General features: G+C 37.6%; 1 protein-coding gene across 2 annotated transcripts in view; it reads left to right on the forward strand.

The window, feature by feature from the left end:
* The window catches only part of LOC136866081 (FHIP family protein GK23746), a 607505-nt gene that overhangs the window by 426465 nt on the left and 166181 nt on the right, over window positions 1-14859 (forward strand). For both annotated transcript variants that reach the window (XM_067142738.2, XM_067142740.2), the window contains one exon: window positions 11431-11632. In XM_067142738.2, coding sequence (XP_066998839.2) covers window positions 11431-11632 — 202 coding nt within the window. The remainder of the gene's footprint in view (window positions 1-11430; window positions 11633-14859) is intronic.

Below are 14859 nucleotides of genomic sequence, written 5' to 3' on the forward strand. Positions count from 1 at the left end.
AGAAGCCAGGGATAACGGCCGAGAGGATCCATAGTGCTGTCCACACAACACCTCGCAATCTGTAAGCCTTCGGGCTGAGCAGCAGTCGCTTGGTAGGCCATGGCCCTTTGGGGCTGTTGCGCCATGGGGTTTGGTTTGATTTTTGGTTGTGACTTAAGATATGGTTTTGTTAGACTACACAGCCTATATTCAAGGTTATTTTGAAGACTTTGCCGTATGGTGACGTCACTGTCACTCCTTTCATCACATAGTTCAAGGATCAGGTTAACAGATGGTGTTCAAATCTAAAAAACTGCAATTTCTAACCCTTCCCGTCTTTTTCAGTGGTTAAGAGAAATAAAAAGTACACCGCTTCCACCTGATTGATACTGTTTATTTGCTTAAGGCAAAAACTGTAGAACATATTTTGTCTACTTTTGAGACACCTTAGGCTTATTGCGTAATTAACAAGAACACATTCCTGTTATGCTATTAGTGCACAAATAATTATGTTTCACCGAGCTCAATAGCTGCAGTCGTTTAAGTGCGGCCAGTAACCAGTAATTAAAAGAAATAAGTTTCATAATGATAGATCCGTATTGAACTGTGATTACAATAGAGTAAAATAATATATTATTATTGGTCCATCTTTTCAATACAAAATGAAAATTACATAGGGACTAGTTTCGACCTAGTAATAGGTCATCATCAGCCTGAAGTAAATTAAAGCGTAAATATCGAAGAAAACATAAACAATGTAAACACAAGTACAGTCTTTTTAAATGTACATACCATGTGGAATGTCGGCAGCCCTGAAAATGGTTTTCCGTGGTTTCCCATTTTCACACCAGGCAAATGCTGGGGCTGTACCTTAATTAAGGCCATGGCCGCTTCATTCCCACTCCTAGCCCTTTCCTGTCCCATCGTCGCCATAAGACCTATCTGTGTCGGTGCGACGTAAAGCAACTAGCAAAAAAAAAAAGTTTCTTACAAATAGCCTCTGCGTTATATGTATCTAGTGTTGACATTTGGTTTAAAATGCTCTAAATTTTCAGATGGACCTCCTTATTTTGTTGTTTTAACTTAATATATTTAAATTTGTATGTTATTTTTGACAACTTAGCAATTCAATACAGTAATCTAAAGATTATGTTTATGTGGCCATGTTGATTTTGTATTAAGGTCTAATACTATTTGAGATGTTCTTTATTATAGGACCTACATGTACACTGAAAACCACCTTTCGACGTGCATAGTACAATTTTAAGATAAGAAGACTATGCCACTAACAGCGCTCAGATTATTCCTCAGTGCCCCCTTTCACTATGAATAAGATACTTATCAAGATTTTAACGTGTTCATTAAGCTTTATCATACCAAAGCCCAACTTTACAGAAAGTGCCTCAACTTATGTACCAAGACAATATAAGACTGTGACGGCGCCAACGCATAGCAATCCTCATATATTTTATATAAACTATTTTGAAGGTGTGTCGTTATACAAATTTTGCCTAGTGTGTGTATATTGTTGTTATATGTGAATTTATTCTCTTGCTTGTTTTTACGAAAGGCTGATGATAACATTGAAAACATGTCGAAACCAGTACCTTCACAATAATAAAAATGTTGTAGTATAATTTATGTTCAACAGTTTTGTATGTATTGAAAAGGTGGATTTCCTTATATTAAAATTACTTTTGTGAAATGTATGAGAACATTGATGAAATATGGAATCTGATAATTCCTCAGATAATTTCATAATCATGGGAGATTTCAATGCTATTGTTGGAATGCAACCAGACTGAGAAGGAATTGGAAAGTTTGGTCTAGGTGTCAGGAACAAACGAGAAGAGAGGTTACTAGACTACTGCGATCAGTACAATATGATTGTGACAAACACGTTATTTGACATTCTATTACGCAGGATATACACTTGGAAAGCCCCAGGTAACACTGCCCGTTACCAAAATGACTATATCCTTGTCAAGAGATAATATCGCAATCAAGTTGAAACAAGTCACAGCTATCCTGGGGTAGAGACTGACAGTGACCACTGCCTAGTCATGGCCAAATGCATTATCCAACTGAAAAGAATTGATCACCAAAAAGTGAAACCTTTAGATTTAACCAAGTTAAGAGACCATCAAACTATGGATGTTTATGTACAAAAAAACAAATGAATTAACAAAAGGAAATGAAGAATTGGAATGGGATATTAAAAAAGGAGGTTTGCTAGGTGTAGCTAATGACACACTGGGAACAAGAAGATTGGAACCGAGAAAACTGTCGATTACCAGAGAAATATTGGATTTAATAGTGAAGAGAAATCAGTACAGGAGAGGGAACATGACGGAAAGCCAAGAACAATACAGGAAATTAAAAAATCAAATTACAACACTGTGTAGAAGAGGAAAAGAAGCGTGAATGGTCGAGGTAACTGAGAATATCAGAAAAGATGTAGTTGAAGGAAGGACGGACAGAGAATGTAGGAGCATTAAGATATTAAACCAGAAACCTAAAGTGAAAAGCTCTATAGTAAGAGGTAAAAGTGGAAAAATATTAATAGATAATGATAACATCAATGCTCGGTGGAAGGAATACCTTGAACAACTGTGTGAAGGATGAAATGTGCTGAATGATCTAAGGTGTATTGAACCAGAACATGAAGTAGAGGAAGATGATAAAGGTCCCACAATAACAAGGAGGGAGTTTCAATCAGCACTTCAGTGATTACATGAAAATAAAGCTACCGGTCCAGATAACATACCTGGAGAACTGCTTAAGAATATGGGGGAGAAATTGAGAGAACTTCTATTTGCCATGATGTGCAGATGCTATGATGGTGAAATTCCAGAAGACTTCATTAAAAGCAAAACGGGTATGATACCAAAGAAGGGAAGTAGTGTAGAATGTTCCGATTACAGAACCATAACTCTGCTCACTCATACATCAGAAATACTACTATCAATAATTAAAAAACAGGATAAATAACTAATTGAATTTACAAATTGATCAGGACCTGTTCGGCTTTAGGACAGGAATGGGAACAAGAGAAGCCATCTTAGCACTCCGAACAATATTAGAAAGGAGGTTGGAAATGAATAGGAACACACCTGTCTAACATTTGTAGATATTGAAAAGGCTTTTGATCATGTAAGTCGGGGCAAACTGTTTAAAATTCTTAAAACTACAGGTTTTGACTGGAAAGACAGGAGGCTAATTTTGCGACTCTATGAAGAACAGACCACGATGGTAGATCAATCAATCAATTATGATCTGCATTTAGGGCAGTCGCCCAGGTGGCAGATTCCCTATCTGTTGTTTTCCTAGCCTTTTCCTACATGATTTCAAAGAAATTGGAAATTTATTGAACGTCTCCCTTGGTAAGTTATTCCAATCCCTAACTCCCCTTCCTATAAATGAATATTTGCCCCAATTCGTCCTCTTGAATTCCAACTTTATCTTCATATTGTGATCTTTTCTACTTATTCGTCTACTAATGTCATTCCACGCCATCTCTCCGCTGACAGCTCGGAACATACCACTTATGAACATTAAAACAAGAATAATAGTTAACACCACCTTTCCAATACTTATCTTTCCTTATATTTAGGAAATAAACATTACAACAGGCGTTGTAAGATGGGACATGTTTCGCTTAACAGTTGTAAGCATCATCAGCCGAAAATAAATCTTAGCCTAAAGTTAGGTCAGGGCCCTGAACCTAGTGTCCTTAACATATATGGCTCCCTAAGAATCAACATTTATATTTAGAAAATGAAAATAGGCTTAAAACTAGTGTGAAAAAACATAGAATGTTACAACATGGCTAAGAGAAAAAACACAATCGAGTTGAGACAGAGGATAAGAACAGAAAGTACAATACAGAGCTGGTAGTGAAATAATTAAAATCATTAGGATATCATTGTTACCAGTCAGTCAATCAGAATGTTCAAACATAAAAACAAGAGTGAAAATACATAAGTGTGTTCATCATGGCTGAGTTAGAAAAAGAAAAGAAAACCACGTAATCGTGTTGCCAGAGGTTAAAAACATAAGGTACAACACAGAGCTGGCAGTGTAATAATCAAACTCATGGCTGCCAGTCAGTTAATAAGAATGTTCATACATAACAAAACATGATGGTTATATTCTTTTAAGTGAAGAAATAATTAAATCCCACTCTTGTATAGATACGTGAGAACGGGCGAGAGAAATCATATATTGTAGCAGACATGGAGTAGTAACACTTCAAACAGGATTGATCACGCCTGAAGCCACTTCATTTTTGCTGGGAGTTCAAGACCAAAACAGGAAAAAAATAGTAAGATGCCAAGTGCGTGAACTGAAATCTCTTATGTTGATGAGCGTTGACCGGAGACATTAGCCGTTCAAGGGGGTCTGTTAAATTTATGCCCGTTGCTGCGTGTGTTGTATCTGTGTGCTTGCCTAGGCGGAGAGTAAGTTGGGACTGGAGGGGTAGGCGCATACTCTTCTTTGGCCTTAGTCTCCTCCTTTATCTGGACATTATCCTTGTAACCAACAATCTTTACATACTGCTGACTGAATACTTCTGCCTTTTGAAGATCCTCACATACACACTCTTCTTGTTCATTAATTATTCCTGGAATGTCCTTCTTGGAACCTGTTTCTGCCTTAAAATACCTATACATACCCTTCCATTTTTCACTAAAATTTGTTTGACTGCCAATTATGCTTGCCATCATGTTATCCTTAGCTGCCTTCTTTGCTAGATTCAATTTTCTAGTAAGTTCCTTCAATTTCTCCTTAATTCCACAGCCATTTCGCATTCCTCAACAATTTCTTTAAACCCATCCCAGAGTCTGTTTACATGTTTCTTTACCGTTTTCCACCTATCATAGTTACTTTTTAGAAACTGCCTCATGCCTGCTTTATCAGCCATATGGTACTGCCTAATAGTCCTACTTTTAAGACCTTCCTTTCTATCACATTTATTTTTAACTATGACAAAAACAGCTTCATGATCACTAATACCATCTATTACTTCAGTTTCCCTATGGAGCTCATCTGGTTTTATCAGCACCACATCCAGGATATATTTCCCTCTGGTTGGTTCGGTTCCATCACTTTCTGAATTAGCTGTCCTTCCCATATTAACTTATTTGCCATTTGTTGGTCATGCTTCCTGTCGTTCACATCTTCTTCCCAATTGACATCTGGCAAATTCAGATCTCCTGCTACAATCACATTTCTTTCCATATCGTTTCCCAGATAGCCGACTGTCCTATCAAATAATTCCGTATCTGCGTCAGTGCTACCCTTTCCCGGTCTGTACACTCCAAATATATCAAGTTGCCTATTATCTTTAGAAATGAGCCTTACACCTAGAATTTCACGTGTTTCATCTTTAACTTTTTCGTAGCTTACAAATTCTTCTTTCACCAGAATGAATACTCCCCCTCCCACCATACCTATCCTATCCCTACGATACACACTCCAGTGCCATGAGAAAATTTCTGCATCCATTATATCATTTCCCAGCCATGATTCAACTGCTATTACAATATCTGGTAAATATATATCTATTAAATTACTTAGTTCTATTCCTTTCTTTACAATACTTCTACAGTTCAACACTAACAATTTTATGTCATTCCTACTTGATTTCCAGTTCCCTGTTCCCTTATCACTGCTCCCTAGGCCACCCCGTTTCCCTGAATGTACCTCTGTATTACCCTTCCAAACAAATTTCCTAACTTATACGTACCACTGCGGTTTAAGTGAAGGCCATCTGAGCGCAGATCCTTAACTCCTACCTACCCACTTGGATCTAGAAATTTCACTCCCAGATTCCCACATACCCACTCCATAGTCTCATTTAAATCCCCAATCACCCTCCAGTCAGTATCCCTCCTACACAGTATTCCACTAATAACAATCTCCGCTTTCTTAAACTTCATCCATGCTGCATTTACCAGATCCCACACATCTCCAACTATGTTGGTGCTTATGTCAGCTTGCCTTACGTTGTTGGTACCAACGTGAAACACTACCACCTTCTCCTTCCCCTCCTCCCTCTCTTCTACTTTCCTCAACATCTGCCTCAACCTAATTCCTGGATAACATTCTACCCTGGTTCCCTTTCTTCCACACACTTTCCCCACATGTCTAACGATGGAATCCCCCATGACCAGAGCCTCAACCCTACCCACCTCATTTGATTCCCTCCCCTCCTGGTCAGCCCTATCTTTCCTGATAGCTGCAGAAGCTACTTCCTTCTCCCTTTTCTCTTTCCCATGACCCTGTTCCACCTGTCTTTTCCTGTCCTCTACTCTACATTTCCCTTTCCTACCTTTTCCCTTCCTCCTACTTCCACACATCTCAGCAACAGTTCCCTGTCCCTCATCATCCCTCTGTTGTTCTACCTGGAGTGACTCGTACCGATTTCGCACAGACACCTGTCCTGAATTCTGATCCTGAATAGAGCCCTTAGCCTGCAATCTCCTTCCCCTCAGAACATTAGACCACCTGTCTTCTACAACTACCCCCTTTCCTTCCCCTCCCTCTTGTACACCTACTGTAACCTGTACATTGTTTGAGGGAGTCCTATCTTCCTTCCTGTCTTCTGTGAGAATCCTAATTATCTCCCTCAAACTCTCCAACTCCTCCCTCATACCCCTCAATGCCTCGCCACACCCACAGTTCGTACACTCGCGCTCCTTAGTCATTCTTTATGGAAAAAAATGAAAATGAAAATAAAGTAACTTATTTGCAAAAAATAAGTGAATGGAGGGATATATTGTCTGGGATAGTACTCAAAGATCACACTACAATAAGGTAATTAATATACGACTATACTACACTACAATACTACTTAGTTGTACTCTATTTTATATCCTACAACCCCTAACAGGATAAAAACTGCTGTTAATTACTGAATATCGAAAGTAATACACAAGAACTACACAATTCCAAACTGCAATTAAGCCTATCCTAATTACAACAACAGAATTTTAGTAAGAGTTTCTATGGATACCTCTAATACACCAGTACTACACAAATATTTTACAATAATAAAATAAGCACACTAAATTCTAATAGGATATTACTCGTATACTACTGTACAGTACACTACAGTAATTTTTAAACTACTTTCAGGCGTATCCTAATTACGATACCGGTGCCTTATGTCACTACTAAGCACAAACAGAAATGAAATTTGGAAGAACTACTGTACTCAAAGACTACCAACAAAGCTAAATGCTTAGATGAATTATTATTAATACTACGCTCTAATAGATACACACGTAAGATAACACATGAATATACTGTATCTATACTACAATGTATCTACACTACAATTTTCAGCTGAAGTGTGGTTATATGAACTTTTACCGCTGGCGGATTAGTATTATTTTCCCTACTACGCGGGTCGAAGGATTAAAGTGTCCTTAAATGCTGAGAATAAGAGGTTGTCTACTATAATTTCTATCAAAACCACGCCGGGGGTTTGAAGTGTAATATTATTGGGATATAGGAATTTGATTATTAACTTTTACTTGATGAATAAACGAAGGTGGAAAATAAAAAGTATGCAGGGAACTAAGACTACAAATAATCGGAATAATGAATCAGGTGACTTTGTATTTATTCACACTACTATCATGTTCATGTAGCAACAATCGTCAACATTAATCCACTGGCCACATATTATGACCCAATACCTTTCTTACCAATCTGCTGGATATCGGAGGAAGCATCCAGACAGCAAAAATCAGGAAAGGGGTAAGGCAGGGCTGCTCTCTCACCATACCTTTTTAATGTATTCATTGCAGAAACTATAAATAAGTTTAAGGCAAATACCAAAGGAATAAACATAAATGGGCACCATATCCAGTGCATTCAATTTGCAGATGATATAGCAATTGTAACAGGCTCTGAGAAAGAGTTGTCTAAGATGCTGAATGTATAGTCATCAGCATTGTCAAATTCACGCTTAAACATTAATGTCAAGAAGACCAAGATATTAGTTGTGAGTAAACATCCTGAAAGAATTCACACCAACATCAAGCTTACTGACAAGATAGTGGAACAAGTTACCAGTTTCCCTTATCTAGAAAGCTGATCATCAATGATAACAGGTGCATCAAAGAGATCAAAAGACAAATAGCACTTGTCAAACAGTCAATTAGTAATAAGAGAAATCTTTCCACCGGTGCAAATTTAGATTTTAGACTTAGGAAGAAATTTGTGACTTCTTTTGTATGGAGTGTGCTATTGGATGGCTGTGAATCTTGGATAATCAGAGATCAGGATTGGAAACGACTGGAAGTGTTGAGATGTGGGTCTGGAGACAAATGCAAGGATTAAATGGATTGAAAAGAGAACAAACAAAAACATTCTAGAAGAAATTCAAGGGAAGAGTGAATTGATGTAAACAATACAGAGAAGAAGAGCTAAATTTACTGGCCACATCTTATGACACAATACCTTTCTTACCAATCTGCTGGAAGGAAAAATCACAGGGAAGAAAGGCCGAGGACAACAGAGGAAAAATTCCTTCAAGATTTGGCACAGAGTCTCCATTATGGTTCATATGAAATGAAATGAGGAGCTGAGGACAGGAAAGAATGGTTGCATAGACAAGGCGTTGCCTTTAGACACTGATGATGATTAACCCAGATACAAAACAAAGTAAACCTGACCCATAGTACATATTCTATTGAATACCAACTGAACAACTTGAAGTAAAATTTAAAAGAATAATCATTAATATTGATTACTATTTAATATTATCTTATGCATTGAAAGTTGGTTGAAAGTCAAACATCAGGCTAAAAATCTGGAATTACCTGGCTACTGCCTTCTGAGGGGTGGTGGGGTCTGTACTTTTGTCCCTTCACACTTGAAACCTCAAATTATCTGCCAGTCACCTCAAGTGTATGAGCAGAAACCTGAGTACATGTACATAGAGATACAGGTCTTGACTGTAAAATGCTTGGTAGGTGTTGTATATAAACCACCCAAAGCTCGCCGTCTGAATAAGAGACTGATCTTACTAGACTGTTACCTATGTACATTTTATAATGATGGTAGACTTCGGTACAAATCTTCTAGACCCGGATTCTTCCGAAACCACCCATCTGCTTAATATGTTTCAAGCATGCAGTATGACGATCCTCCCACTTTCTCCCACTCACTACACTAAAACTGCACACACACACTACTGGACCTAATACTAAAGAACAATTCTGACAGAGTATTACATCATGGCTAGGCATCTGATCCCGGAGTGTCAGCCCATGATATTACCTTTATGACTTATGCACTACACTGCCCCAAACATAAACCTAAGTATGTGACTTAGAGACTATAGCCGTATTGGCAATGAAAAATTATTGGAAGTCTCTTTTTTTACGCCGTGGCATGAGCTAACTCATAAAACTATATTGACGACATGGTCACCACTTTCAATAACATGATACTACATATTTTTGACAAACACGCCGCTCTATGGACAGCACATGTCTGTAAAAGACTCTCCCCATCGTTAAATGATGATATTAGAGCAGTGATGGCTAAGTGGGATGCAACTCGTAGGAAATATAAACATTATCCAACAGAGGGAAACTTTCTCTGTTACAAATGACTACATAAGAAAACTACTCAGACAGTAAGAAACGCTCTACTATGATACCCCCATGATCTTATAAAACCTGACATAAGACCCGCTACTTTCTAGAAGTCAATCCACCAATTTGGACTAAATAAACCAGACATGGTAGAGGATTTGGAGATTTCTCTCGCTGAATTGAATGATCACTTCGTATCCTTCCATGTACAATTAAACAAAGAAGTAAAAAGGAATCTGTTGAGTGCAAATTACAACACACCACCCGTAAGGTTTTAGGGTATATTCAAATTTGTAAGGGACGTAATAAAGTAGGGTTTATTGGGTTACTAAATTTTATTTTACTTATGTCTTACCCCTGCAAGTGAAAGCGGCTCTCTTGCGAATTAAAACTAAATGCACACGGGTGGACAATATTTATTTATTTATTTATTTATTTATTTATTTATTTATTCAGTGATGAACATAACAGGCTTTTTGTCCAATTACAATGTTCACAATATACAGTACAATTAATAGTTACACTACGAAAAAAAACTGGAAAAAGACAATACAAAGAATACAATGAACTACCCAAACAATACAAAGTTGGTAATACATTAAAAATATACAGTTACTACATTAATAATTATTTTACAGTGGTGCCTAACACAAAGTAACACATACAGTTATATTTATTATAATGCTAAAGAAAACTATATAGACGCTATTATTCCAATATTGACATTCATATACAGCTTCTCCTTTCGAAACAGTGTATTTCCGATTGTCTGGAAAATGGCCCTGGTACATCCTTTACCATAGACAAAATCTCCTTGACTAAACAGTGACTACAGACCTATTAATATACTGTCAATAGTAGCCAAGGGACTCGAACATGTTGTACATAATCAAATCACAAAAATATTTAAATGACCACGACATACTAGACTCGCACCAATCAGGCTTCCGATGCAATCACAGTACATGTACTGCATTACTAAGCATGACTGACAGTATAAGACAGGCTATTGATGAACAAAAAGTGACAGTTCTATTATTATTGGACTTCAGCAAAGCATTTGACTCTGTAGACCATAAGTTGCTCCTATCCAAACTTTATCGCCTCAGTTTCTCCTACAGTACTCTGAGATGGATGGGAGCGTATTTACACAAGAAAAACCTAGCCAAAACCCTCATTCTTCCAATATTTGATTATTGTGACAGTTTACAAAGACACAAAAACCAAGTTTCGAGATAAACTACAACATGCACAAAATGCCTGTGTAAAATTTATATATACTTTGAAATTTTCAGATCATGTTACTCAGTTTTATATTGAGGTCAGAGGGATATCAAACCATGGAAAATTTAAAAGAGGGTGCTCAAAATATCTCCAAGAAAGGAGCTCATAGTGGGATAGTTTTTCTTCTTGTTGTTGTTGTTCTTCATTGTATTTTAATTTCTTTGTAGGTATTATTGTGCTTAGGAAGCAAAATGTTCATTTATATTGTGTATTATAATAGAAATTTTATGTACAATAGGATGGCATAGCAGCATAAAAATTTGTTTCAGTCTCTTTTTTCATTTATTCAGTATTTTAATATTTTTATTTTATGTAATTCGTGTATTTCACTGGTTAAGTGTAAGACAGGGACACATGCCCCTAACTTTGCCAGTTAAAATAAACCATATCTATCTACCTATCTAACAAAACCCCAACGTTTATTGCACTAAATGGATCACACACACAAAATTAACAAAATTTTAATAGGCACTGTATCCTTTATACTAAGCTTTGTTGCATGTTTTTTAAATTATGAACATACTGCTAATCAGTATTTTTCTGAAACTTGCAGGTGCTGGGGACACTAAAACACAAGACAGATCATTACCTTGCCCGTCATCGAAATGTGGAGGAGATAGTTACTCAAGCACAAGACTTCCTTGTTGGACGTGAGGACAGGCTGGCTAATGCTAGGAGGCATGCATTGGAATCTACTAGCCCCAACAGCAGCACCAGCAGGAGAAACTCCATCACAACGGATCCTTTTGCAAGAGGTAGCAACATTTTAATTTTATTTTTTGGAACTAATAACAGAGGAAAAAGCATTGACTGGTCGTTGCAAAAGTTATGCAGGAGTTTTGGAAAACTGTCATACTCATTTTAATACTTCAGTACTATATAGAACAAACTGCTATAAGGTACAGTTGAAACTGGTTTGTTGTAACCTAGTTGTACATAATTCAGGGTTAAGCCTAGGTTTCTATAAGTCCCAGCGAAACAGCATTATATTACATACAGTATATTTTTTTAGTATACGTACCGGTAACTGATTTAAATTCAATTCTCAGTTATGTGTAACATATTTTCTATTACAAGGTTGAGTTTGTTTCCTGAATTAAGCATTGTTTAAAAAATCCAGTAAAAAGGCATCAGAGTGAAAAAGAAAGGTCCATTTTAGTGTCACGAGTTATGAACAAAAATATCTCAATAGGCAACATGCATGATCCGGGGTTTTAATTAAAAATATGCTAATCTGATTCAAAATTTCATGCAGAATTCAAAAATGGAATCAGAATGTACAAATAATAACTACAAACATGATAAAAATCTAAATCATTGTACAAAACTGTCAGGTGAGGCAAGTACGCGATCTCATTGGTCTGACATCATCGTACAGGTTGACTGAATTAGCAGACGAAATAACACATAGTGTGCTGTGAGAAGCAGGATACACTTCGCGTATTTCTACTTTATGTTCGTGTCTGGTATGCTTAAATTCGAGGTCTATACATTGGATAATAATCTGAGTGGTATATTTTAGACTTAAAATGAATCCTGCGCAGACAGTGAGGCAGAAACCTTATAAATGGTGTAGAGTTCCGATGTGCAATAGCACATCGCATACCATCCCAAACAAATTGTTTATAAATGTTCCAAAGACGCTAGAACTAGGGAGAAATGGATTTTGGCGAGCCGGAGAAATGCTGGCGATATATCGGAAATGTCTACAGTTTATTTTTTTGAAGATTTTAACGTAAGATGAATTTGTTTGAATTTTCAATCGCTTTTCCATGTCAGCTATTCTAGTGGTAAAACTTTAAATTTTAATGTATGGTGCTTTATTTAAATGCTTCAATTACATCTTGGAATATGAAAGTAATAAACAGTGCATTAATTAAGGCTGATTATTCAAGTATTCTCCAAACCTAACTTATATTTTGGGTGATCCATGTCAAGATAATAAATCAAAGGGGTTATGAACCATTTTGACAGCTCTAATTGTAGCAATTTATCTTGGCATGCGACAGTTATTTATGTCTTTATTGAAGAGCTTAATTTGTAAATTAATTTGGGCTATATCTAAATACTCTATAATATAACAAAAAATAGGCGTGTACATCATGAAAGGAAACAATGTGAATTTAACAAGTGTATAACTCTACACAAAACCGTCCGACTCGTTGGCTGAATGGTCAGCGTACTGGCCTTCGGTTCAGAGGGTCCAGGGTTCGATTCCCGGCCGGGTCGGGGATTTTAATCGCTTCTGACTAATTCTTCTGGCTCGGGGACTGGGTGTATATGTCCGTCCCAACACTCTCCTCATCATATTCAGACAACACACTACACTACCAACCACCACAGAAACACGCAATAGTGCTTACATCCCTCCATAGAGGGTTGGCGCCAGGAAGGGCATCCGGCCGTAAAACAGGGCCAAATCCACATGTGCGATGCAGTTCGCACCCGCGACCCCACAGGTGTGGGAAAAAGCGGCAGGAAAAGAAGAAGAAGAAGATAACTCTACACAAAACCAATCCTTGTCTGTTGGGGTCTTATAAGTTAACAATGCTCAATTATAATAATTATCATAATATTAATGAAATAAATAACATAATTGCACACAGGTGAAAATAGTGATGTTGGTGTTTAAAATATTATCTAACTTAGCCTAAGTTTTAGGTTATACAAGCCAAGTCAATAAACCGAAGGGTAAAAATACCGGACGAGTTGGCCGTACGGTTAGGAGCACACAGCTGTGAGCTCACATCTGGGAGATAGTGGGTTTCGAACCCCACTGCCAGCAGCCCTGAAGATGGTTTTCCGTGGTTTCCCATTTTCACACCAGGCAAATGCTGAGGCTGTACCTAAGGCCACGGCCGCTTCGTTTCCATTCCTAGGCCTTTCCTGTCCCATCGTCGCCATAAGACCTATATGTGACGGTGTGACGTAAAGAAGAAGAAGAAAAAGAAGAAGAAGAAGTAAAAGTCTCAGCGCCCAAAGACATTCCTGTATTGAACGACTAAAATGTTACCAGGACACTTTTCTTGCCTGATATGCTCAGCTTGTTAAAAGCCAAATGTAATTAATGTTATTGGCTTTACGCCCCGCTAACTACTTCTACGGTTTTCGGAGACGCCGATGTGCAGGAATTTAGTCCTGCAGGAGTTCTTTTACGCGCCAGTAAATCTACCGACACGAGGCTGACGTATTTGAACACTTTCAACCACCATCGGACTGAACCAGGATCGAACCTGCCAAGTTGGGGTCAGAAGGCCAGCACCTCAACCGTCTGAACCACTCAATCCGACTTGTGAAAACTAGATGAAGTCATATTTATCTTTATCATGTTTAACTTTTTTCCTCCACCAAGATATTTAATGTTTCTCTTTCATGGGCCCCGAAAGTGGGTAGGTCAGTTGTCCCAACCATAAATATATATTTTTTGGGGAATGATAGATTATAGCCCTATAGTACTATGATCTTTCTTTCTTTCTTTCCTTCTTTCTTTCTTTCTTTCTTTCATAATCAGTTTATCCTTTAGGGTTGGTTTTCTCTCGGACTCAGCAAGGGATTTCACCTCTACCGCTTCAAGGGCAGTGTCCTGGAACGTGAGACTTTGGGTATGGTGATGCACTGGTGAGGAAGGCCATTACCTCGCCCAGGCGGCGTCACCTGCTATGCTGACAGGCTGAAGATGACCCTGACTAAAAGTCGAAATCGGTCCCAATTGTGATTGACTTATAATGTAACCTTGCATTAATAAGTTTTCTTGCATTGAGTAGGTGGAACCATAATTTATTGTTAATTTAATTAAAATTTTAGTGTGTTGAAGGAAAAATAACTGTTTTGCGTGGCACAAAACATGTATATGGTATTATTATTTGCCATTTGGTGCATTAGCCTCAGCTATTGTAGCCTAACAAATATGGCTTATGAACAGATGCGAGAAAAACTTGCTGAAAATTTTGGATTTAAACTAAACGATTGGGGTAAGGTGATA

This window comes from Anabrus simplex, chromosome 3, assembly GCF_040414725.1.
Source record: "Anabrus simplex isolate iqAnaSimp1 chromosome 3, ASM4041472v1, whole genome shotgun sequence".
Classification (NCBI taxonomy): domain Eukaryota; kingdom Metazoa; phylum Arthropoda; class Insecta; order Orthoptera; family Tettigoniidae; genus Anabrus; species Anabrus simplex.